Source organism: Lampetra fluviatilis, chromosome 4 (assembly GCF_964198595.1).
Source record: "Lampetra fluviatilis chromosome 4, kcLamFluv1.1, whole genome shotgun sequence".
Lineage (NCBI taxonomy): Eukaryota > Metazoa > Chordata > Hyperoartia > Petromyzontiformes > Petromyzontidae > Lampetra > Lampetra fluviatilis.
Window position 1 is genome coordinate 7,288,533 of NC_136278.1, and position 24,604 is coordinate 7,313,136.

Below are 24,604 nucleotides of genomic sequence, written 5' to 3' on the forward strand. Positions count from 1 at the left end.
CTCACCCAGCCCCTCCCCACCCTCCCCACCCTCCCCACCCAGCCCCTCCCCACCCAGCCCCTCCCTCCACGACGGACGGACGGACACAATAATCCCATGTGGGCTGGTGTAACCAGGAGGTTCCTACCAGTATTAATGTTCCAGAGAATGTTAATTGGAATCAACGGTACTTATTCAAATTAAACCGAGTAAACTGGAAATCCGGAAACATCTTGGAAATGAAATTCATCCTGATCTCTTACATTCTCACCTGGTTCAAGAATGGTTTGTTTTGATCTTGCTGGCATTGACAGGAATTGTGATCAAGTCAATACCGGTAATATTTGTCCCAAAGTGATATATGTCCTATCTGAAACTTGGCCTCTTTAAAAAAAACAACCAAAGAACAGACTCTACGTGTTTGGCTCCGTCGTTGCCACGCGAACCGCTTTTAAACAAAAACAGCATCTCCATCAAACGCGGTGGGAAGGTCACCGAAGTTTTTGAGCCCAATTCCAGAGAAGAGACCTGCCACTCCCTTTCCCACCCGTCCACTCACAGCCACCCACAGCCACCCCCGGCCCACGCCACCCCCATTAACCCCAGCCCAGCCCAACGGCAACTCCACATCTCCCCTCGGTGCGCACACACAAATTCAAACTCGCCACACACACAAGTCCTTATTTGTGCACTTTCCCTTTTCCGGTGAGAGGGAGTGTACCACCTGTACCTCCGCCAACGTTGCCCCTCGTGCCTGCCCGGGCAGCTCCTGCGGAAAGCTCAGGTGCGTACCTGTGGCTGCCCCCCCCCGCCCCCCACCACACACCTGTGCAACACGCGTGCATTCCTCCGCGCTGACTGTACGACCGCGTCAATCGCACGAAGTCTTAAGTACGGGGCGGTTTGCTTCGAGCTGCCAGAACACGCGTTGCGCGACGGGCAAGTGCGACGGAGATTTCGTGAGTACAGATTGAGAGAGGGGGTGGTGGCGTGAAGTGGGGGGGTAGACCCCCTGGTACCCCGTGTGTGTGACGGGATTGATCGCTGGGTCCGGGTTGCGTACGGCCTCTCGCTCGGTTCGCTGCCCGTGTGTGTGACACTTTATTGCAGGTTCGGTCTTTGTCTATTTTTTAAATGCCCATCGGCTTTAACGTGGGGGGATTTTAATCCAGCATGAAATGGACTCGATTAGAGGAGTGCACTGTTGCATGTGTCTCAAATCTGTCGTGTTAACATTTAAAGTATATTAAATGTTAATTTACTATTATTTGTGCGTTTAAAGACATTTGTTAAAACGTTTTTCCACGAATATTTTTCGTGAATTCATACGGTTGCATAATTGTGCTATTTGGGTTAAAAAGCCAATAGAGGAATTGTGAAATATCTTGATGAGAGTTTTGATTTATAATGATTTTTTTTCATTTGACATGTCCAGTGTCAAAGATTGTCGAATGTTATCCCGTTAAGTTTTTCTTTATGCATATAGGATAATACTTACAAGAAAGGGTCACTTTTCAGAAATTACATTGTTTTAGCTGTGCTTATGTAGCATACACAAAATACTGAATTGATAATTTTACAGTTAAGAAATGGATGCAAAAAATTTGAGCAATTGTTCTTCATTGTGTGCAAATGTAATGATTGGTATTCACTACATTCGTATGGGCAGATTGAATTGTAGAGTTGAATCCTTGCCATCTTAAACTCTGCTATGCTGCATGCATGAACCATCGATAGATTGTTGTGGCCACATTCCTGTGGATGTTATCCAGTTTACTGCATATGTATGTTGAACTTCTTTTGCACCGTACATAGCCATGCATGAACCAACCGTGCTAATACGTGCTCGCATGTGCCGAGTAGCGAACATTTCTATATCAAGTCTTTACCTTCATCAGACTTGTACCGACGTAACTATATTGGACAATATTGTATCGTAGTTATTAATTTCGTGTATGTTGTGAGTGTACTTAATATTGCTATTATCAGCTTTGATTGTATTTTGTTTGGAATGTGTTCATATTTGTGAATCTAGTTTTTCTTTGCGCAGCGCTTTGAGACTCGGGTAAGAAAGGTGCTTTACAAATATATATAACAAATATTATTCTTAATATTATTAATTCGTTTCTGTTAAAATCGCACGACTGTGTTTGACTGACCGGGTCACTGCGCACGCCGTGTTTATTTGCTTTTACATCAACGCAAACGACGCTCGCTGTTGCCGAGTGGCAGACGCATCAGTTGAACTAAAATCGCGTATTCCATCTGCATGCACGTGGAACTTCCTTCGCACCGTACGTAGCCGAACCGTGCTAATCGGACGCGCTGGGGAAGAACAACAAACTGCGAACACACAAATCTGTTCTGATGGAATGCGTTTTCAATCTAGATTTAAAAGGCCATAGCTCCGGCGGCTTCCTAATATCGGAATGCAGAGACGTTCCAGACGGTCGCAGAAGCGCATCTGAAAGCGTCGTGACGCAGTGGCCGTCTTTGTTCGATGGCCAGCCACAAGTCGCCGCTTGCGAAGATGATCGGAGTTTGCGTGATGCTCTTATGCCTTCGGCAGTACTCAACTCAACCCAATTAGTCTCTATGGTCAAGGACATGGTACTATCTCCCAGAGGTGTGGACTCGAGTCATGTGACTTGGACTCGAGTCAGACTCGAGTCATGAATTTGATGACTTGCGACTCGACTTGGACTTGCATAACAATGACTTTGTCCCACCTATGAGATGTGGACTCGAGTCATGTGACTTGGACTCGAGTCAGACTCGAGTCATGAATTTGATGACTTGCGACTCGACTTGGACTTGCATAACAATGACTTTGTCCCACCTCTGCTATCTCCTGATGATATCCTCGTCACTTTTGATGTAGTATCTCTGTTTACCAAAGTTCCAGTGCCTGACACCCTAACAATAATTGAGGACTTGGTCCAACATGGATTGAATCCACCTGATGACGGAGACTTGTGTTGCCTCCGAAACGTCGTGATTTTTATTTTATTATTTTATTAATTTTTATTTCATTTTTTACCTACGTGACTTTACCGAAATAACTACGAGTACGAATCCTTGCAGTCACGAAAGCTTCAAATCTAGAATGACCTACCTCTGCTTGCTTACTTTACCTCCTTTTTTTCAGATCTTGCGATTGCCTTAAGCTGCTGGGAGTCGCACGAAGCAAGGCAGAGTTGTTCTGACAGCAGCAAGCGAGAGGCCGATCGCTGCACGGACATGGCAGATCTGGAAAGAGTTTTAGGTACGGCATGGCGAGCGAGGGCGTGGGGAACAGACTTCGTCCGATGTTAACGTGACATTTTATTGAGGGACTGCTGCTGTGTGGTGTTATGCTGGTGTGGTCTGGGACTGTGTTGTTGCTGTTGCTTTGTTTGCTGCCTTGCCCGAGCTTGATAAATCGGACTTGTAGAATTAATGTATTTTCATTTAGTAACTTACGCTCCTTAGCTTTTTTTTCTCTCTCTCTCTCTTTTGCACTCCTATCGTTTTTTTTTGCATCGTTTGCTGTTGTAACTTGCCGACTCTCCCATACTGGACATCTGTCAAAAAGAGCTTCATAGCTCATCGGATTCCTCCTTGCAGGCTAAATAAAGATTCTCATTCTGACCCTTCACTGACGCGCTGCTCGCTGCGGATTTGTGAATTTTCGCGGCGTGAACTGATCGCAGGTCGCTGGATTCGGTGCGTCGCTGCCCTAAACCACCGAGCCGCCGCTTCTCCGCCCTGTAAAAAAAAAGCTACCGTCGACAATTCAGCGACATGCAGGAAGCGTAAACTCTAACGGAACCGACCGCATGTCGCAGACACGGTACTTCCGTGTAACTTACAACGTGAAATGTGACAACGCTTGGGACAAAATTAGGTTGCGCAATTCAAATTTGTCTTAAATAAAAAAAATCACGTGTTGCATTATATCACTGTTTGGCTCTTTGTTGGTATAATACTGACAGGATAACGACGTGTTGTCACTTTGCCCAACAGAATCATTGCTGAATCCAAGCCCAGTCAAGACCGACCACACCATAGACCTGGGCTATGGCTCCGGTGAAGGTAAAACGCTCAACACTTTACCGTTCACACATTGACGCGAGTAGGCACGTCAACGCTCGTCAATTGGACGACAACACCTTGACATAGATAGATAGAGAACCGCAGAGCTTGGGGAACAGGAAGAGGGGAGTGGCATTTGTCACCGACTCATCGTATGGCTGCTACTGCTGCTTTCCCCGCAATGTCCGTGGTGCCTCCACGCGCCTCTGCACTTTTTAAAATCCACATTGAAAACTCATTCCTTGAGGAGAGGTTTTTGTGTTCGTAGTTTGCTGTCCTTCCTCCGGCACCTCCGATTAGCACGATTGGCTACGTACGGTGTGAAGGAAGTTCAACGTAGATACATCCTCACTTTCTCTCTCTCCGCGAGAGTGAACGGACATTGTGCGGTGGTGCAGTATCACAAGTGCACGTTGTTATTATTGCGACTCGCCACTATTATTATTTTGCACTTACTTCCCTGAGTTGGGTGGTGGGTGCGGGGATGTGTGTTGTTGTTCACAACTTTGTGTGCGACGCCCAGAGATGCTGTCGAACCATGTACGCGACACTTGGTGTGACTTAAGCAAACATCGCTTCCACTAAAGCCGACTGATCTGTGCGCTCGCTTATTAAACACCCCGGTGTAAACTCAGTTGTCGCTTGTCTGGGAAACGTGCACTACCCGGCAAGGTTTAAATCCCGGAACGATTGTTCCGGGATGTAAATCGTGGCACGCCACTCGCCAACATCCCATCTCTGGTGGTGGTGGATCACCACACAGATGGGCTGTGGAACTCTCTTCCCCATGGGCGTCGGGAAGGTGCCGCACCCTCCCTCGCCAGGATAAGGCAGTACAAGACGCGAGCGATCGCGATTTCAGATGCGCTTCTGCGGCCGTCTGGAACGCTCTTCCTTCCGAAATTAGGAAGCCACTGGAGCGATGCACTTTTAAATTTCGATTGAAAACTCATTTCTTTATAACTGCTTGTTGTGTTTAGTTTGGTGTCCTTTTCCCGCACCTCCAATTGGCACGATTGGCTACGTACGGTGCGAAAGAAGTTCAACATGCAGTACATACAGTACATATTTTTGATATCTGTACGGGGATAGAGTGTTGCCCCCTTGCGTGCACGTGGATTTTCTCCGGGTGCTCCGGTTTCCTTCCGCTTGTATACTAAACACTCACCATGACTTGCCTGAAAACATCTTGAAATTAAAAACCCAATGGAGCAGCCAGACCCTCCTGACAACGGGCCCTACAACTCAGCGTGACTTTCGCGGACAATAAAGTGGAGTAAACCTCACCCACCTTTAAATGTGTCCTCCATTGTACCCGACATTTATTTAAAACACAAAAAAAACTTGTTCACGTGGGAAACAATCATTGTAGGATTGCTGTGGACAGCCGTTCCTTTGTCCTCGAGTGATCGCCTCCGATTCCTAGGGAGCCGAGGGCATTGTGAAGTTGCCCCTCGGAAAACGTTGAGCGGCGACTGAAACCTCGCTGTGTCCCACCGCTCTTCTTAATCCCCGTGGTCGCTCCGGGGACCTGTTTCTGGTCGCCTCCGTTCGGCGCTACATCAAGCAACAACGATAGCCAACAAAGTTCGGGATCCCGCGTTGTTATCGGTGATGTTACCCTCGTGTTACCCTCGCGTAACCCCCTCCCCCTCCCTCCCCATGTGCTCTCTCGTCCTTTACGCAGGCGACCTGTCTCAGCTGCCCCAGCAGAAAACCGTCATTAAAAAGATGACTTACACCAGCCAGTCGGGAGGCGGTGAGTCCACGCGCTTTATTTGCACAGGGCACGTACGTATCAAATACGGAGGGGACCCGCGAGCCGCCCCTTGCCCCCCGAGCGTGGCTCATTCTCACGGCCGCGCCGTCGCCCCGCGTCACGACGCTGCCGGGAACTTCGCCCGTGCAGTATCCTGGGGTTGAACGCGGGTGGCGAGATGCCAACTGCCTCGACTGGTATGCAGGACGTGGCGGGTTCGATCCCGACGCTGACGCCTGCTGTGTGTTTGGAGTTTGCGGTTTCTCTCTCTCTCTGCCCGTGGTCACGTGGATTTTTCTCCGGGTCCTCCGTTTTTGCCCTCCACGTTTTAAAATCAACGTCACGCGTTTGGAGAATTTAGCTGCGATAAATTTCCACGTGATAAGCGACTTCGTTGAGCTATCATTTGTGGGCAGGTCGTTTTTGAAAGAGAGCTATGTAGCTCAGTGGGCCTTAGATGGTAACATACAAATTATTTGGTTTAGTTTTATCTCTATTGATTTTTTTTTTAAATCTTAGTTGCTGGACGTGAGCCCGGTGGGCTGTCACACAGAGTAGTTGGCAACCTAGAGCATTCACAAGGGTACAGCAGACAGCAGCTCAAGAACGAATGCCTTTTTCTTGCATTGAGCAAGGTTGCAGGACCTGCCGCTAGAAGGGACGTTGACCGATGGTCAGGAATAACGGAGCGTGTCTGTCGAGGGATTGAACCCGGCCGAGGAGACGGGCAATTAAATCAGCTCGTGTGCGAGTGCTTAGTGGACGATTACATCACAGGACTGAGAGGGATGGGCGATGGCTTGGGGAGGGTTACATCGATGGTCGGCGGTGATGATGATGACGATGGCAGGTGTGCTCCAAAGCCATGAAATCAGTGCACGGATGCAAGTGGAGCCGATAAGAACGTGTTTCTCTAATTGAGCGAGGTTATAGGAGAACGATCGTAAGGGAAAATGGACGATGGGAGGGAGTTCCAAGTCGAGCAGAGCGAGCGGTTTGGAGGAGGAAGTGAAATTATTTGTTCCGTGATGTGGTGGAGGCCCCCAGCTGGATGAGACGTGAAGGTCAACCCGGTAGAGGGATGCCTTGGCGTGACTGATGAGCACGGTTGGCTACGTACGGTGTGAAAGAAGTTCAACATGCATACTTATGACTGGAGATATCAAGGTGTGAAGTTCACGAGAATAATGACCATGGTAGTTACGGTAAAAGTGTAACCAAATCTGAACTGGTCACATGAGTTGTACTTTGGGGTTCGTGGAACCAAAGCCTCCTGTGAACACGTGTAATGGGTGGGGGGGGGTAATTGATGTCTTTTGTTTACCGAAGAAAGCGTCACTGAGTTTCAGGAGTTTTTTTTCAGAAGGGACCTGCATTGAGATGTTTGACCAAGTCCGTTCGTCAATGTTTGGCATGTGGGGACATTTTACAGATAAAAGCCACGCATTGCGCGGGGATCACAGTCAAAGCTACACACAAGGTCGCTTCGAGAATCCATTGCTGTCCCGTACTCTCCAGGCCCTCTGGCCGCCCGGCGGGTTTGGGAGTTTCACAAATATCCATGTCAGTTGAACACGTAGGCTTTCGCGACCAATATTATCCATAATAATAAAATGAAAAAAGGGTAATATTGCGTCAATATAAATATGTCGTTAATCCACCAACCACCTGAGCAAGGTTTTGTTGTGGGAGAACAAAACGTGGCAATGAGTTAACTACGTCCACATGATCCACCAACCTACGCCTCCAACGCGACGGGTTTGCATACCTGTCAACCCACACGGTTTACCACGTATTCTTGTACAGGGAATATTGAGTTTTTAGGTCCATTCGACGTACAGCCGTTTCAATTGGGGCACATATTTTTTGTCTATTTGTTTGTGTTTTTCCCTTGTGATGGGACTTTGTAGGATGAACGTTGAGATTTATATGGGCACGGGGTGACCAATAAGGTCTGTAATTAGGTAGCAGAGGTCGCAACCGGGTACCCGATACCCGTACCCTACCCGATACCCAGCTACCCGTACCCGGCCGGGTACGGGTACCCGTTTGCGACCCTGGTGCGGCCGGGTACGGGTAGGCCGTGAGTCACTGGTGAGTAACCGTTTGTCACTCATTTCCCAACGTCTTGTCTCTTCTCACAATTCAAGTTCCTAGAATCAACCCACCCGCGCCTGCAACATGGCTTCATCCCAGAGGTCGCAATCAGGTACCCGATACCCGTACCCTACCCGTACCTGGCCGGGTACGGGTAGGGTAGGGAATCAAAAATGGGCAAGGAATCAAAACCCGTTTGCGACCTCTGTGAGGTAGGGCACTGGTAAGGGGGTGACAGGTTTATGGGTTTGCAAACCCCCAAGTCGGGACCACCTGGGCGAGGAAGCCCTCGCCTTGTGAATCGCGTTCTAAAATGGGGGGGGAGCTCACTAAATGTGTGGGAGTTCACCACGCCTGTCGAACTCGCGTTCGGTTGTGCTCATGCTTGAAAAATAAGTCTCGCGTTGGAACGGGAAGCCTCCAGCGACGACGGGGCTGCCAAGTGATGGCGGAAACAAACAATTGTGTTAGGTGTTCGTAATTTGTATCCAATAATAGGTTACATTTGTTGGGCGGCAAAACTTTTTAAGGTCATAGTTCTCTGTACGTCCTTTAACCAACTGCTGTCACGAGTTGGCACAAAGTGAGCTGAAGTGTTTGTAAAATGATCGTTATTTCAGAGATATCCAATCTAAGCCGGTCGGCCATTAGTTAATAACTCGGTAAGAGATAATTGAAGGGACAATTTAAATGTTTTTTTTTTAAACAGAGACCGATGTCTAAAGAAAGAGGACCGTTGCTGAAAATATTAGCATCTAATTTGCCCGATCTCATCAGATCTCCGAAGCTAAGCAGGCCTGAGCCTGGATACCTCTTGGAGAGGGCAACCCCTGTTAACGAAACCAGTGTCGTAGGCCGTAGGGATGCTTCGTGGTGGACAGCAGGGTGTAGCACAACAGCAACATTAAATTGTACCGTACTTCTGTGCTCCTACGACTATGAGACCCCGCCGCCACCCGCTTTCACAAACCCACACTGACCATCGTGGTGCAGCACGGTCAAATAGCCCTCGTGGCCCGCACGGCATAGGCAGGCCCTGATCCAGCAGAGGATTGACACAAGAGTGACGTACACTCATTGGGCGCTATACCCCAACACACACACGTATATATAAAACATCAATATTTTTGTAATCATAACTATTATCTTAAATGGCGACGCTGGTATAAACTATGTTCGGAATGTGTTTAAACATCATTGCTGCCAGTTCCCTTAGAAGCACTCATGTCCAGCGCCGGATTATCCTCGTAGCAAAAGTAGCTACACAAGCTACGGGCCCCGCGCTAAACGCTTTCAAGCTACCAATTCCGGTTCAGTGATTCTGCACTTGCTCCATTGCTATAGTACTATACCGCCTTCAACTTTTATGAACGACTGGGTGTTTAAGGGTAGCGATTTGTCGTATTGTCTGGCTGTATAGCAAATGAAAACATACAATTACTTTACTATGCAAGTAAAATATTTGTGTTTTAATATTTACGTGTATTTTTTTAGTTTAGGGCCCCTATATAACATATACTACAGGCCCCACACTAGCTTAGTCCTGCACTGCTCCTACCCCCACTTCACGCGCGGCAATGCTTGGGCTCACACCCGCGTGTTAGGGGTGGTGGTAGTGACGGACGAATATTTTCACACTTACTAAAGTCGGGCAACGGTAACAACAACAAAAAATTGGTCGCAATTTTTTTTCTCTTTCTAACACTCTTCGATTCGACACACACACACAAAAACAACCCCGCGTACGCTGCCATAGCTACTCGCATCAGACCTCGTGATGGTTTTTTGATTAACACCACAGTTAAGATTGTCAGCAACAGTTCATCGCACGTTAAACTCCACGTGCCCTAAGCGCACAAGTACAGCCCCCCCCCCCCCCCTTTTGCTCATCCACTGCTGGATGAGGGCCTCGACGAGCCGTGCGCCTCCCACTCGGTTGTTATTCGACCGTACTTCACCGCGCTGGTTCGTAGTGTGGTGGCTTGGTGAAAGTGGGCAGCGTGGACGTGGCTTATAAGCACAGCACAACACAACATTGGATTATTCTGCCCTATGCTGCCCACCATGGTAGCCGCTGCAGCCTGTGGCACCTCTGTTTGGCATCGGCCGTGGCAAACGTAAAGCGCCGTTCAGACTCGGTTCCCTGCGCATCGTGAAACGAGAGCAGTCGAATCCCTTGCCAGTGGGGCAGTACTTTCGGGGCGACCCTCTCAGGTGGATTCCGTCTCCGTCCATCATCGTGGCGTTGTGCGATTTATTTTCCTCCCCCCACCCCTCCCCCCCGCTCTTCCGCAGGCCTCCACGGGGATTTCCCAATGGGGTTCCAGGCCACCGGACCCCAAATGCACGGCGGGCCGAGCCACACGCGCGACGGTGAGTCTCAGCGGCTTCCACGCGTTCCAAATTCAACAAAGATCCCCACCAGCCCCCCCCCACCCCCCACCGCCATCCCGTATAGCCTTCACAGCCTGTTGGGGCAAGTGCCGCTTTTTTAGCGAGCGCCCTTGAAGTTCACGAGCCAACAAAGACAAACAGGCAGATGGCGAGTGTATTTATGAGCGGCTGAGGGGCTCATTGAGATGACGGATCTCTTTGTCAAAGGACACCTGAGTTAGAGAAGCAGGTACACTGCAATGGGGTGTGTTGTATCACAAAGATGGAGAGAGATGGCGATGGCTTGGGAAGGCATTCATCCAGCAGTGGATATATCGTGGCTGAAAATGAAAGCATCACTTTTAACCTTTTGAGTTACTGTGTGAGTTAAAGAAAGATGCTCGCCCACATAGCAACTCGATTTAGTTTTGTATTCATCCAGCAGTGGATTGATCATGACCGGTGACGATGATGGCGAGGGTTATATGTAAAAGTGGCGTCAAATAAACTTTTAATTTTAGTTAATTAACACCTTGTAAGATGGGTAAAAAAATAACACAATTCCAGTACGACTATCTGCACCGAAGAGATGAATCAGAAATAAACTTAAAAACATATTTATTTGCACTTGAATTTTCTGACCATGAGACCGCCGAGCTTACTGTGGAACAACACAGCAGGATCTGTGTGTGCCCCGTGGATTGTTTATCAATAACTCCAGGTGTAGCGAGGTGACGTGAGATGAAGAACGCACATAAAATGCCAGGTTTTCATGTGGCCCCAATTATCCGCAACTTGCACAAGTGGCAAATAAGACACGGGGCAGATCGCGTTGTCCCTGGCCTGGACTCGAGTTTCACTCGTTCTATATAAACCCGCTCTCCAATGATGCTACGAATCATTGACTCGTACTCTCGCGATACGTGAGGGAGGTGACGTGGGCCAGCAGCCGCGCTGTTCACCGCTCGTTGCAAGAGGCTCGCGGTTCGAGTCCAGCGGTTGCCCTGGTTAATACTGCGGCGGTGTGTAAACGGCCATGCTCGTAAGCGCCGTCGGCTTCACAGTGGTCGGCAAAGGTGTAACGATACCTCGTGACGTCGTTCGCAAAAAGAGACAGGTTCCGAATTGACAGAAATTCGGACATGACACTGCAAAATTACTCCCATGGGATTCCACGCACAGCAGCAGAAATCCTTGCCCCCTACTGGCAGATTAAAGCAAATGAGGCTCATCCTGGTCTCTTGAGTTCTCACCTGGTTGATAAAAAATATATTAGGCTTAATATATAATAGACTTACACGTGCATTAAGTAATGCATTTGTGAGAATCGATTGTTTTAAATGAATTTTGTTCTGCAGGTAATGGTATATCACTTGATCCATTCGGCTGCTGGAGAGCGCTACATACATTTAAAGGGGGGGGGTGGAATAATTCAATAAATTGTGCCATCTGTGGGGAGATTATGCGATAAAAATGATCAAAAGTGGACTGTAAAATGTGATAATGAAGCTATCTTGCAATTGAAGAATAATATATTCTCAATACAGCTTTGCATGTAAGTACGTTGAACCGTTTTCACACCGTATGTCCTGGACACGCCTCCGTTTTTTTTGTACGAAAAACACAAACGTGCATTTCATTCTTGACAATACATCACTGACTTTGGAATGCGAATCTAATGCATCGTGATGGCTCTCCTTTTTGCAGGTGACTTCAGCAGCACCAGTCTGGCCTCGCTGCCCCCACGTAAGCGTGACGTTCGTTGGGATCTACAATTCACATTTGTGGCTCAGTGTTGGTGACATGCCCTGCAATTGTGTGCTCATAGTTTTCGCTAGAGCAAAGGGAAATGGTGTGATAAACCATCCCTTCAATTCCCACAAGAACCAGGAATACCCATCAGCCCAAGGCAATTGCTAGATACGACCTGGGGTGACAAATGCTACCAGTGTCCACCAATGGGCAATGTCCACCATAAGCGCACGTGCTGTCCGGTCTACAGGCACAAACTTCCCCGAATCGTTGGGTTTTTTTGTTGCTTGCGCGGTAACAAATCCACGGACGCACACGTAAATATAAATAGAGCGTGCGTGCGTGCGAGCGAGATGAGAAAAGTCCACCGACGCCGCGCGCCGCCTCTCGCGTTGTTCTCCCGCAGGGTCCGGCGGCGTCGGCGGCTCCGCGCACCGCAAGGTGTCCACGTCGAGCAGCATGGAGCGGCGCCTGGGGCCCTCGCGTGTGCCCGCCATGCCCGGCACGCCGCTCCACTCGCACAACGTGCCGCTCCACTCGCTCAACGTGCCGCTCAGCCCCGGCGCGCACTCCTACCAGGTCGGCCCCAGCCAGACCACGGCGTGGGGAGGAGGAGGAGGAGGTGGAGGAGGTGGGTGTGCGCGACGATGAGGAGGGGCGAGGCCGAGCCGGGGCTGCTCCGTTTTTATTTTATTTGTTTGGGCGCCGCGGGTGGCGAGATGTGTACTGCCTCGCCTGGTGTGCTGGGGGTCGAGGGTTCCATACCGACCCTGACAATGCCGCCTGTGTATTTGGAGTTTGCGGTGTTTACCTCCCCGCGGCCGCGTGGATTTTCCCCCTGGTTTTGCCTCCACATTTAGGAACAACGTGCATTTAGAGTATTTGGCTGCTAGAAATGTCCACATGTTTGAAATGCCTTTTCAATAAAAACTGCTGAAGAAAAATATTAAATAAATGTGGATATCTACATAAAATGATATTATAAACACACTATCTTTAAAATACAGCACCATATTTTAACACTAAAGCAGTCACTGACTCACAACAACTTGCAATCATAAGTGACAGAGTTAATTTCGGGTAAAATCAATGAAAATGGGGTATGCCGATAGCATAAAAATGAGATGTGATAGAGCAAATCTGAGATCAGATTTGGAATCGGCACCCTGAAATTAGTCTAGAACAGCTGCAAAAGTCGACCAGTGTAGTTGTTGCTCTACATCAACGACATCAGCCATAAGGAGAAGGCCACGCACAGTGGAGGACATAGCTCTCTTCACCACTTGAGCACCCACACGACCCTCGCCTCGTCTCTCTCTCTCTCCGTCCGCCGACCCGTCCTCGCTGCCACCCCCGCGTCCACAGGCGCCCGCCCGCCCGGCATGACGGTCATCACCACCACGGAGACGCTGCGCGCTCGCTCCCCTGCCGCCCCCCGCGGCCGCTCTCCCACCAGGGGCCCAACCGGCGGCACCACCATGACCAGCACCACCACCGTCACCAGCAACTCCACGACGGCGGAGCGCCGCTTCGGCTCGCCGGGGGCCACCGCATTCGACTTCAGCAGCGGTGAGGGTCGTCGCGTGGGGTCGTGTGGGGTCACGGCGGGGGTCACGCGGGGTCACGTGAGCTCGTGCACTGTCGTGGCATGGACGGAGGAGTGAAGGGTCGCACAGACCGCGACGGGTCATGGCGAGTGGAACATCTCGCGGTGTGTGTAACTGTTGTCATGATTAGTGTTGTTGTGCAACTTACTGTTGACAAATACGGGGACTTTTGACGTCTCGAGAAAGTCACCGACAAGTTTCCCCAGGGGAGCTGATTCACAAAGAGAATGTCCTGGGAAACCCCGGGGGGAGGTGGCAGCGCTAGACACGTGCGATGTTTTGAGACGGCAGCTTTGAGCCTCGGTGATGCTGTGCGGTAGTTTTGTGTGTGCCGTCTTCAAGCCCCCAGCCACTCGTGCTGTTGGCTCCCTGCCCCAGTTCCGATCCAGACTCAAGACCGACCTTTTTCCCCTCCTACCCCCGACTGATTTTGCGACGCGCTGTTTCTTTGCAGATACCTCCAGTCGCCCATCATCTCCAGAGCCAGCTCGAAAAAATCTTGGTACGAACTTCTTACTTTACAAACGACAAGCCTCAATAGAGCTCGGTTCGGTAGTTGTTGTTGTGTATTCTTAGCTTAAGGTGAGCACAGGTGGAGTGACAGACGGCAGTTTGGTTTTTGTGCGACTGTGTGAGTGTGGTTTACAGCTACTGCTCATGGGGAGTGGTAGCGCAGCGCTACAAACCCGACGACCCCAGTTCGATTCCTGCTCACGGTCAACACCAGTGACGATTATCTGAACTGGACCTGGCCCTCCCTTAGGTCGACTCAGCCTCAAATGAGTACCTGGTGCGGTGTGTAAACATCGCCACTGGGCAGACAACGGCGGCCGGGCGTGGTGCTGGCCACCCACCCCCTCGTGTGCCGTGCCGGCCTTCATAGGTGCTGCTCGCTAACGGCACTGGCCCCAACATCCTGTTAAGGCTGCGCGGGGGATCCGTGCCTTGTGGTTGTGCAGCTCGCCGCGATGGTGCCCTGATTCAGCTCAGAGCGCACACATCACACTGCGCGTGCGGGAATCGGTTACGTGTACGCGACGTGTGAACATTACGCGCCGACGTCCCCCTGAGGGTGACGGCCCGCGCGGCGCCAGACACGCGAGCTTCTCGCCTACCGAGCGGCTGCAGTTGTGCGCGCACAAAGAGCACTTAGCGGACAGCGCGTGGCGGAGATTAAGGGGGGCGATAGCGAGCCTCAATATTTGTGCGCGCGGTTTTATTGACGCTGCGCTCCACACACCGTCGCCCTCACCTCGCCGCGCGTGCCTTTGTGTTGCAGAGACGCGCGGGCGCAGCCAGTCTCGAGGTGAGGCGCGCCGCGGTGAACGGACACCCGCCTGCGTTTGATTGTTATGGGTTGCCGTCGGTCGTCTCAAGAGGGCTACGTCGATTCTAACGGGCGGCGGAGGGGGGGGGGACCTACGGCCCCCCACTAGCCGCACACGGCCTCACGGCTTCACTTTGCTCAGGCCCCAGGGCACTACATGAGGCTCACCGCTCCTGTGCCTCCCGCGAAAGTCATTTTGGTCATCGCTGCGAGCGTCTCAGCCGCACTAATCGGGTGCTGGAGGGGGAATGGTTTTCGAACCTGGCAAAACAAAACAACGCGCGTGTGATTTTCAGCACGGCCGCTTGCAGTCATAGAGGGGCCTGGGCTATGTGCGTTCATGTGTGGCTCGCCAACGGTGATTGAAAGTCCTACTTGTATGTATGTGCGTTGAACTTCTTTCGCACCATACGTAGCCAACCGTGCTAATCGGAGGTGCGGGGGAAGGACAACAAACTCAACACACAAAAAAGCTGTTCTAAAGGAATGCGTTTTCAATCTGGATTTAAAAGTGCAGAGGCACGCTTGGGAAACACAGCTCATGCGTGGAAGGGAGCAGCAGCCACACGATGAGTCAGTGCCAAACTCCACCCCCTACCCCCTTCCCCAAGCTCTGCGGTCCTGTATATATATTAAGGTCTTATCATCAGGCGACAACAAACTAAACACAAATATTGGCCATCGGTAAGGAAAAGGTTTCCAAACCATGATTTGAAGGTTGCACTAACAGCGTGACCCCACTGCCTTCTCTCAACAGAGAGCCAGATCCGCCAAAGGCTGCAGAGTACTTCACCGTCACCCAGATGTGAGTTGCTCACCACACTCCTGCACCGCCTGACCAACGCTGTTCCATAATCTAAACCAGACTTTTTAATTTTACCAGGTTAGTACCACTGAGCGATATAGCTCTTTTTCGAAAGTGACCTGGCTATCACAAATGATAACTCAACGAAGTGGCTTATCACGTGGATATTTACAGCAGCCAAATACCCTAAATGCGTGATGTTGATTCTAAATGTGGCGGGAAAAACCGGAGGACCCGGAGAAAATTCCACGCGACCACGGACAGAGAGACACACAAACTCCAAATACAGAGCCGGCGTTAGGGTCGGGATCAAACCCACACCCTCCTGTATACCAGGCGAGGTAGTTAACATCTCCTAGACACCGTGATGATGATGAGAGAGAGAGAGACACCGCAAACTCCAAATATACAGCAGGTGTCAGGGTCGGGATCAAACCCACGCCCTCCTGTATACCTGGCGAGGTAGTTAACATCTCACAGCCACCGTGGTGGTGATGATGATGAGAGAGAGAGACACCGCAAACTCCAAATATACAGCAGGTGTCAGGGTCGGGATCAAAACCATGCCCTCCTGTATACCAGGCGAGGGAGTTCACATCTCACAGCCACCGTGATGATGATGATGAGAGAGAGAGACACCGCAAACTCCAAATATACAGCAGGTATCAGGGTCGGGATCAAACCCACGCCCTCCTGTAGACCAGGCGAGGTAGTTAACATCTCACAGCCACCGTGATGATGATGATGATGAGAGAGACGGACACCGCAAACTCCAAATAGACAGCAGGCGTCAGGGTCGGGATCAAACCCACGCCCTCCTGTATACCAGGCGAGGTAGTTAACATCTCCTAGCCACCGTGATGATGATGATGAGAGAGAGAGAGAGACACCGCAAACTCCAAATATACAGCAGGCGTCAGGGTTGGGATCGAACCCACGCCCTCCTGTATACCAGGCGAGGTAGTTAACATCTCCTAGCCACCGTGATAATGATGATGAGAGAGAGAGAGACACCGCAAACTCCAAATATACAGCAGGCGTCAGGGTCGGGATCGAACCCACGCCCTCCTGTATACCAGGCGAGGTAGTTAACATCTCCTAGCCACCGTGATGATGATGATGAGAGAGAGAGAGAGAGACACCGCAAACTCCAAATATACAGCAGGCGTCAGGGTTGGGATCGAACCCACGCCCTCCTGTATACCAGGCGAGGTAGTTAACATCTCCTAGCCACCGTGATAATGATGATGAGAGAGAGAGAGACACCGCAAACTCCAAATATACAGCAGGCGTCAGGGTCGGGATCAAACCCACGCCCTCCTGTATACCAGGCGAGGTAGTTAACATCTCCTAGCCACCGTGATGATGATGATGATGAGAGAGACGGACACCGCAAACTCCAAATATACAGCAGGCGTCAGGGTCGGGATCGAACCCACGCCCTCCTGTACACCAGGCGAGGTAGTTAACATCTCCTAGCCACCGTGATGATGATGATGAGAGAGAGAGACACCGCAAACTCCAAATATACAGCAGGCGTCAGGGTCGGGATCGAACCCACGCCCTCCTGTACACCAGGCGAGGTAGTTCACATCTCACAGCCACCGTGGCACACACGTCAGACGAAAAAAACTCCGGACCCTCGGTCAAAAACTCCCCCCACCCCCGCCTCCCACCGGCCCTACCCTCTCCGCCACCCCCCCCGCCCCCAGGGACCGAGCTGGACGATGTGAAGCGCCTGGTGAAGGGCACGCGCTCGGCCAGCGTGAGCCCCACGCGCGGCCGCTCGGTCTCCCGGAGCGCGATGGGGACGCTGCCCATCCCGCGCAAGCCCAGCCTGGAGCGCAAGCCCAGCCTCGAGGGCAGGAGCGGCTACCGCTCGGACGACGAGACCTGGGTCAAGATCGACAACAGCGTCAAACCAGGTGGTTTCACGATTGCTCTCTCAACGGCCACTCCTAAAGATAAGGGGACACGGTGGTGAGATGTTGACTACCCCGCCCGGTATACAGGAGGTCGTGGGATCGATCCCCACCCTCACTGACGCCTGTATATTTGGAGTCGTTCTCTCTCTCTCTCTCTATGAGAGCGACGAGCGAACGCGGCGGCGTCACAAGTCGACGTCGTTGTTGTGACCCCCTCCACGACGATACGCTGACCCTGCCGTCCGCCGTCCTCCCCGCAGTGGTGCTGCCCCACTACGACGTGGACCTCCGCCTGCGCTCCGCTCAGGACCTCTCCTACTTCCCGCCCGAGCCGCTGCGCGTCGTCGACCCCAAGCTGTCGGCGTTCGCCCTGCAGGCGACGCTGCCCGGCGGCGCGCCCATGATGCCCGCGCACTCGTCCACGTCGCGCTCCATCGCCTCCTACGCCGTGACCACGCAGCAGCGCCAGCCGGCGCAGCCGCCCACCTACAACACCGTCGACCGTACGGCTCGCTCGCTCGCTCGCTCGCTCGTTCGTTCGTTTGCTCATTCGCTCGCTCGTTCGCTCACTCGTTCGTTCGCTCTCACGCCGCTTCGCGGCTCGCTCGCTCTCTCGCTCCAGGGGTCGGCAACCGAAGTAATAATAAGAAGAGCCATTTTTTTGTCATAGAATTCCGTAAAAAACCTCTATATTTAAAGAGCCGCATTTCACGCGAATGCGAGGCGGCTCTTCATAAACGACGTCACGAGGCGGCCCTTAGAAAGCCGCGTGTTTGCGTGTTCGCTTTATCGCAATGAATGCCATCATCTGGGGCGAAATCAACGCCGTTAATTCGAATCCAGATACGATCGGTAGAGGCCCCTGTTTCTCGGCAAATGGGTTCTTTACTCCTGTGTGGAAGCCTGAGGGTTATCCCCTCATACGAGCGGACGTTCTCTGGGTACTCGGGTTCCCACCTACGCGCAATCAAAACATCGTTGTTGTCTTGCAGGTAGTCGTCTTTGTGGTGAGCATATTTTTTGTCGCCACATGTAAAAAGCAAAAATTACAATCGGCTCGCGTACAACTCATCGCGCATGAGCCCTTCTCGGTTTCTTCGCTTTCCAATTGCGACTATTATTCGGCCTCGCTTGCGACGTCGCTCACGACGGGTGCGCGCGTTGTTGTTACTGTCACCGCAGTGAACGCCTTCAGCGAGGATTACTCCGCTCAGAAGCACAGCACGTTCGCCGAGCGGCCGAAGGCGGCCAACGGTAAACAAACACGAACGCGGCTTTAATCGACGGCCACGAAGCACCTCATCACGCGAGCGACAATACCTCCCGTTTGGAACTCCCTTCTCCCCCACCGTGCGTGCTGTCGACTCCTCACCCCCGCTCAAGTTCATTGTTTTTTACCTCTGCGCCTCTAAAATGTATTCATCCCCCTGTTTCTGTACCGCGGCTTGACACGCGGTCACATTTAGACGCCGTTTGATGCCACGCCGCATGCTAACCCGTGAAGCGAGGAGCATGTGCGCAATTACAGCAGCGGGGCATTTTAATCCGTCTTTACTATGGCGGGCGATGGTGGATTTGCACATGGCCCATAACCCGGCACCGTGGAGCTGGCGAGGGTTGGTGAATCACCGCACAGGTGGTGTGAAATTCCCTTCACGTCGGTGTCGAGGAGATTCCATACCCTGGCTTGCCACGAGAAGGCAGTACAGCAAGTGGGCTCGTTGCCGTCTGTTTACATCTCTCCGGGGATAGAGTGTTGCTCCCTCGCGTGCGTGGGTTTTCTCCGGTTGCTCCAGTTTCCTCATTAGGTGGCTTAAAAAAATAGATTGCAGGACCCTTCTGAAAAGGAGTCCTACAACTCAGTATGGTTCTCCTGGATAAAAAAAACTAAGTTACTTATTATTATTGTTCCTGTGTCCGCTAGGATCTGTAAATACTCGCGTTGAAAACATCGCCATCAAGAAACAGAGTTCCGACACTGCTTCCGGTGGTGAGTGCTCGCATATCTGCAATATATCATTAAACATTTCAGCTCGGCTATCATCATCATTTTTAATGGTAGAGGCAAATTTATAATTCTCGTAACATGTGCCTTTGGAGGACGATTGCTAAATCTCTCATTGTGTACGGATTTTCTTTTACTGTTTCTGATCGCATGAAAGTACGTCACATTTCTCCACGTACTCTGCTTTCTTCAACACAAAGAGCCAAACACTCTTGAACGCTATTGGCCAAACATGCCAGTGCAGGACCCTCCTGAAATGGAGTCTTGAGACTCAGCGAGGCTGCTACATAAAATAAAGGAATCGCGTTAATAAGATCTCTTTTTTTACCTCTAGAAATGGGTAAATAAAACCGAACGCAGCATTTCCACCGTGGTTGCTCCGATGATTAATGCTGTTGTTTGCGAACCGTGAGCTTATTCCGCGAGCTGTTCGTGTCATTGCGTTGCTGCTCTGCTTTATCGTCATCACAGCCGCAACTAAACTCTACAGCGAGGATGAAAGCGCCAACAGCTCCGACGTAAAGATTCTGACTTCCAGCGGCCAGGGAGCAAGGAAAGGTAACGGGTGCAAGTCACGGGCACGCGACGGGTTCAACATCCGCGAAGTCGATTTTGTAACCATGAGACCGGTCGTGTGTCACGACCTGTAAACCCAGCGAGCCGGAACGGTCCGGAACGCTGAGTTATCTTGGCACACGCCACATCTCCACCTTGCCTTATTTTGTCCACGTGATTGTGCATCACCTGTTTATAGGATTATCGGAGTGTAGGGTGTAACGATAATAATATATGGTTATTTCAGACAGGTGCGCCTTATACTGTGGTTGTAGTGCCTTACTCCGACAATCTTTATTCTGAACGAGCCAGCCCAGCAGCGTTCCGTGAATATCGAGTGAAAATTTAAGCGGTGCCAGTATCTGATACCCTTTGCCCTCTGCCGGTGTGCACCTCACAGAGATGTATCTGTCTGAAGAGCCTCCCAAGAAGGACGTCTTGGTCATCCAATCCTCCAGGGACAAATCTGGTAAATTACGAGGGTTTGTTTATTTTACCTCTGCATTTTTTGCCCCATGTGTGTTATATCCACCCGTTGCGTCGTCATTTCGCAACTGCGATTGATCCAGCGGTGATGATTTAACATTCCCGATGGCGATCGCTTCCGTCCGCGCAGTCGCGTTTCGTTCAGCGGCATCTGCGCTATTTTCTTGCTCTGAATCGAAATAAAATGTCAAAATTACATTTTGTTACGTTCATGAAAAGAAAAGTAAATTGTATTTACTTGTGTGTTTGTTGCCCCTATCAGGCACCCGCACGTATGTGAAGGACAAAGCGACACTCATCGGTACGTCCCATTGCGCTGTCCCTCCCTCCCCCCGCACCCCCCGTCAGCAGGGTCGGCTACATACGGTGCGAAAGAAGTTCAACATGCACGCGCACGTACATGCGTGCACGCACGCACGCGCTGTTCGTTTGTAGCACTGCTATACCAGGTGGCATTTTCTTGACAATTTCCACGAGGAGTGGTCATTGTAGCGCTTCGATCCCTCTCTGCGAATGGAGCGAGTGATGGAGCTGCGCGCTGGGCTTCTAATTGGAGAGTTTGGGAAACGCACTCCGCTTTCGTGGAACAACAAGCAATCCCACGAATTTATATCTCGCTCCGACGCTGATGAATTTAGTTTTTGAATAATCGAGGGTGTTTGAATCAACAGCGCGTCCTTGTTTTCAGTGGGATTTTTTTTTTTAAGTAGGTATATGTAGATGTAAATATATGTTTGTGAATCCACCATATCGATTATCTCATATATATTACTTGGAAAAACGGAACTTATTGACAACCCCTTGTTAGTCGATGATAGAATTGACGATGATTACCACGGAAACATTAAATATGTCATCGTCGTCATGCAACTAATGTTGATCGTACTGACTCGTGCTCAAATCAATCCGAATTATAAATAATGATGACTTAAATGATGAAATGGAATCAGTTAATGATAACAATGATAATGATGAGATACAAACGTAAAAGACGTTCATCACATAGTAATAGGTTTGTACCCTTTCAACTGGTACAAAAACTGACACCTTCATACAAGGCATCATGTTTGCAATAACCACAACACAAGCAGTCAAAATGCAAACAAAAAGAAACAACTCTGATGATGATAATAATATGCACTGTCCTTGAAGTTGATTGGTCCACACCCGAGACAGCTTTTCTTAGAGCCTAGTCTCCATTGGTGTTGGACCAGATGACGCCAACAGGCGTACAACTCAAAAACAGCGCACTATCAGAGTATTGAGAGCTCGGGGTAAGCATTTACACTATGTAATTGTTGCTATTTTTATCGTCATTATCATCACAATCACTATTATGCTTTCCGCAGAGACCCAAATGGACGACGAGCCGTGGTACGCCAGCAATATGGGCGGGCTGGGTGGCTCGGGCAAGGCCGGTGGCGGCAAGGGTGGCGGTGGCGGCGGCGGCCTCTGCAGCCCCTGCTGCGCGGGCTGCCCCTGGTGGCTCTGGCTCCTGGGGCTGCTGCTCACGTGGCTGCTGCTGCTGGGACTCCTGGCGGGACTCCTCGCGCAGGGTACGGCAACGCCACCACCCGCCCCCCTCCCCTCCCCCCCACCTCGTATCATTCAGCGGCAACTGCACCAATCCGTGACTATTTTCTTACTTGAAGTAGAATTTTTTTTAAATAAAATTTTGATTGGCACGGACAACCTTCCCCCCCCCCCCCCCCCCCCGTGGTGTGGAATGGAATTGGACCGCCTGCATAATTTACCCCCTCCCCTCCTCCCCCCTGCCTGGAATTAATTTCGGTGAGCCAGGTCACTGTTGAAGAAAGTGAGACTCACATGCTGCTCGCACCGCGGTGGCACAAAATAAACTTCAACTTCACCTATACACGGGAACGAGCAAGAGAGAGAGAGAGAGCGAGTGAGCGAGCGCAAGAGAGGGAGAGCGAGTCAAAGAGCGCAAGAGAGAGAGCGAGTGAGTGAGCACAAGAGAGGTAGCGAGCGAGCGAGCGAGTGAGCACAAGAGAGGGTGAGCGAGTGAGTGAGCGCAAGAGAGAGTGAGTGGGTGAGCACAAGAGAGAGAGCGAGCGAGTGAGTGAGCGAGTACAAGAGAGAGAGCGACTAAGCGAGCGCAAGAGAGAGAGAGAGCGAGTGAGTGAGTGGGTACAAGAGTGAGCGAGTGAGTGAGTGAGCACAAGAGAGAGAGAGCGAGCGAGCGAGTCAAAGAGCGCAAGAGAGACACAGAGAGCGCACTCGCAGCACGAAGCACGTCGATCGTCACGCGGCGACGTCCTCCTTCCCACCTCCCCCCACCAGGGAGCGAGCTCAGCTCCGTGAAGTCTCGCGTCGACCAGCTGGAGCGCATGCTGCAGGGCGGCGTGGGTCAGAGTTCGCGCCACGTGGCGCCCGCAGCCGGGGTGAACGTCGGGAGGGCGCAGGCCGTGGAAAGCCTCAACCCCGGAGTGGACGCCGGCACCCGGGCGGCCACGGATGCGGAGATCGGCACCAGACTCCGCGCCATGCTCGAGCAGCAGCTGGCGTCGACGGAGATGAGAGGTGGGTGGCCGCCTGCCCCCCTTCCCCCTCCGTGGCAGCTCCCCTCGTTGATCTTCTTGGAGGCGAGCGGTCCCGTTGTCGCGTCACGCCGGCCTCTTCCGAGTGTTTCCTCGAATAGTAGCCGGGGTGATGCGCTGGGGGTGGGGGGGGGGGATGAGGAGCGGGCGGGCGATCCGAATACAACACGAACGACGGAAAAATATAATGGACCTGTGCAGATTTTCGCCGATGGCAACGGATTTTCATTCGATCGTGAGTCGACCGTTCCTCGTTTACCTGAGGGTAAACAGGAGCTGTCAAACGTGAATCCTCGCCTGGTATGCAGGAGGTCGTGGTTTTAATCCCGACCCTGACGATGCTTGTATATTTGGAATTTGCATGTTCTCCCCGTGGTGGTGTGGATTTTTCTCTGGGCCCTCTGGTTTTTCCCCTCCACACTTAGAATCGACATCACGCGTTTAGAGCGTTTGGCTGCTATAAATGTCCACGTGATGAGCTACTTCGTTGAGCTATCATATGTGACCAGGTCGCTTTATAAAAAATAGCTAAATAGCTCAGTGGGCCTTACCTGGTAAAATAAAACGATTAGTAAGTTTTAGTTTAGTATAATCCCGACCTTTTACTGAAGGTGTCTCTGATACACGTGTGCCACTAGGTGGCGCACTCCGGTCGAGTTTATCAACCGTTCTTCCAAAAGCCCTTCGCTGCTGCTGCTGCTGCTTCTGCAACCAGACGAACCACTGCGGTTACACGGGGAGCGGTGGCGTAGTTTCTTAGCGCACTGCGCTACGAACCTGGGTTCGATCCCCGGCCGCGGCTAAAATCAGTTGCGAACATCCGAACCGGTCCTGGGCTTCTCGTGGGTACGACTCAGCCTTCCGATGCAGCGTGTAAAAAAATATATAAAAATCACAACTGGGGAGACAAAGGCGGTCGAGGCATGGTGCTGGCCACACCATGCACCCTCGTGTGCCGTGGCGGCCTGAACAGGAGCTCGCTGCCAGCACTTTCCCGAACAGGTCTGTGCGGCCATCGGGGTGAAGGGAGCGAGGTGTTTGTCCGCTGCATTTCATTACTTTCACATGAATTGGACTCTCACGCTTTCTCGTTTCGTTCCCACAGATCGGTTCCGCGGTCCGAAGGGAGAAGCGGGAGAAGCCGGCCTGAGAGGTTTGACGAGCCGCGTTCACCCACACCGCTCATCGGCGTTTCGCGATTGCTTTCAGCCGGGAGGCGTTCCTCTCGGAGGATCTTCGGAATAAAATAAAAATTTTCGAATGAGACCCTGATGGAGTAGCAGTAGTTTAACACGTAGC

General features: G+C 51.3%; 1 protein-coding gene and 1 long non-coding RNA gene across 2 annotated transcripts in view; both read left to right on the plus strand.

The window, feature by feature from the left end:
- Positions 1 to 14,919: 14,919 nt before the first annotated feature.
- LOC144931274 (uncharacterized) lies at positions 14,920 to 17,621 on the plus strand. Its single transcript, XR_013636548.1, has 3 exons — positions 14,920 to 14,947; positions 15,726 to 15,773; positions 17,486 to 17,621. It is a non-coding gene; the product is annotated as an uncharacterized LOC144931274 (long non-coding RNA).
- Positions 17,622 to 17,855: 234 nt separating this feature from the next.
- Positions 17,856 to 24,604, plus strand: part of LOC144931381 (uncharacterized) — a 33,486-nt gene continuing 26,737 nt past the window's right edge. Inside the window, exons 1-9 of the mRNA XM_078855187.1 lie at positions 17,856 to 18,201; positions 18,881 to 18,952; positions 19,623 to 19,688; positions 20,175 to 20,261; positions 20,659 to 20,727; positions 21,007 to 21,045; positions 22,094 to 22,300; positions 23,049 to 23,288; positions 24,411 to 24,458. Coding sequence (XP_078711313.1) covers positions 17,856 to 18,201; positions 18,881 to 18,952; positions 19,623 to 19,688; positions 20,175 to 20,261; positions 20,659 to 20,727; positions 21,007 to 21,045; positions 22,094 to 22,300; positions 23,049 to 23,288; positions 24,411 to 24,458 — 1,174 coding nt within the window. The remainder of the gene's footprint in view (positions 18,202 to 18,880; positions 18,953 to 19,622; positions 19,689 to 20,174; positions 20,262 to 20,658; positions 20,728 to 21,006; positions 21,046 to 22,093; positions 22,301 to 23,048; positions 23,289 to 24,410; positions 24,459 to 24,604) is intronic.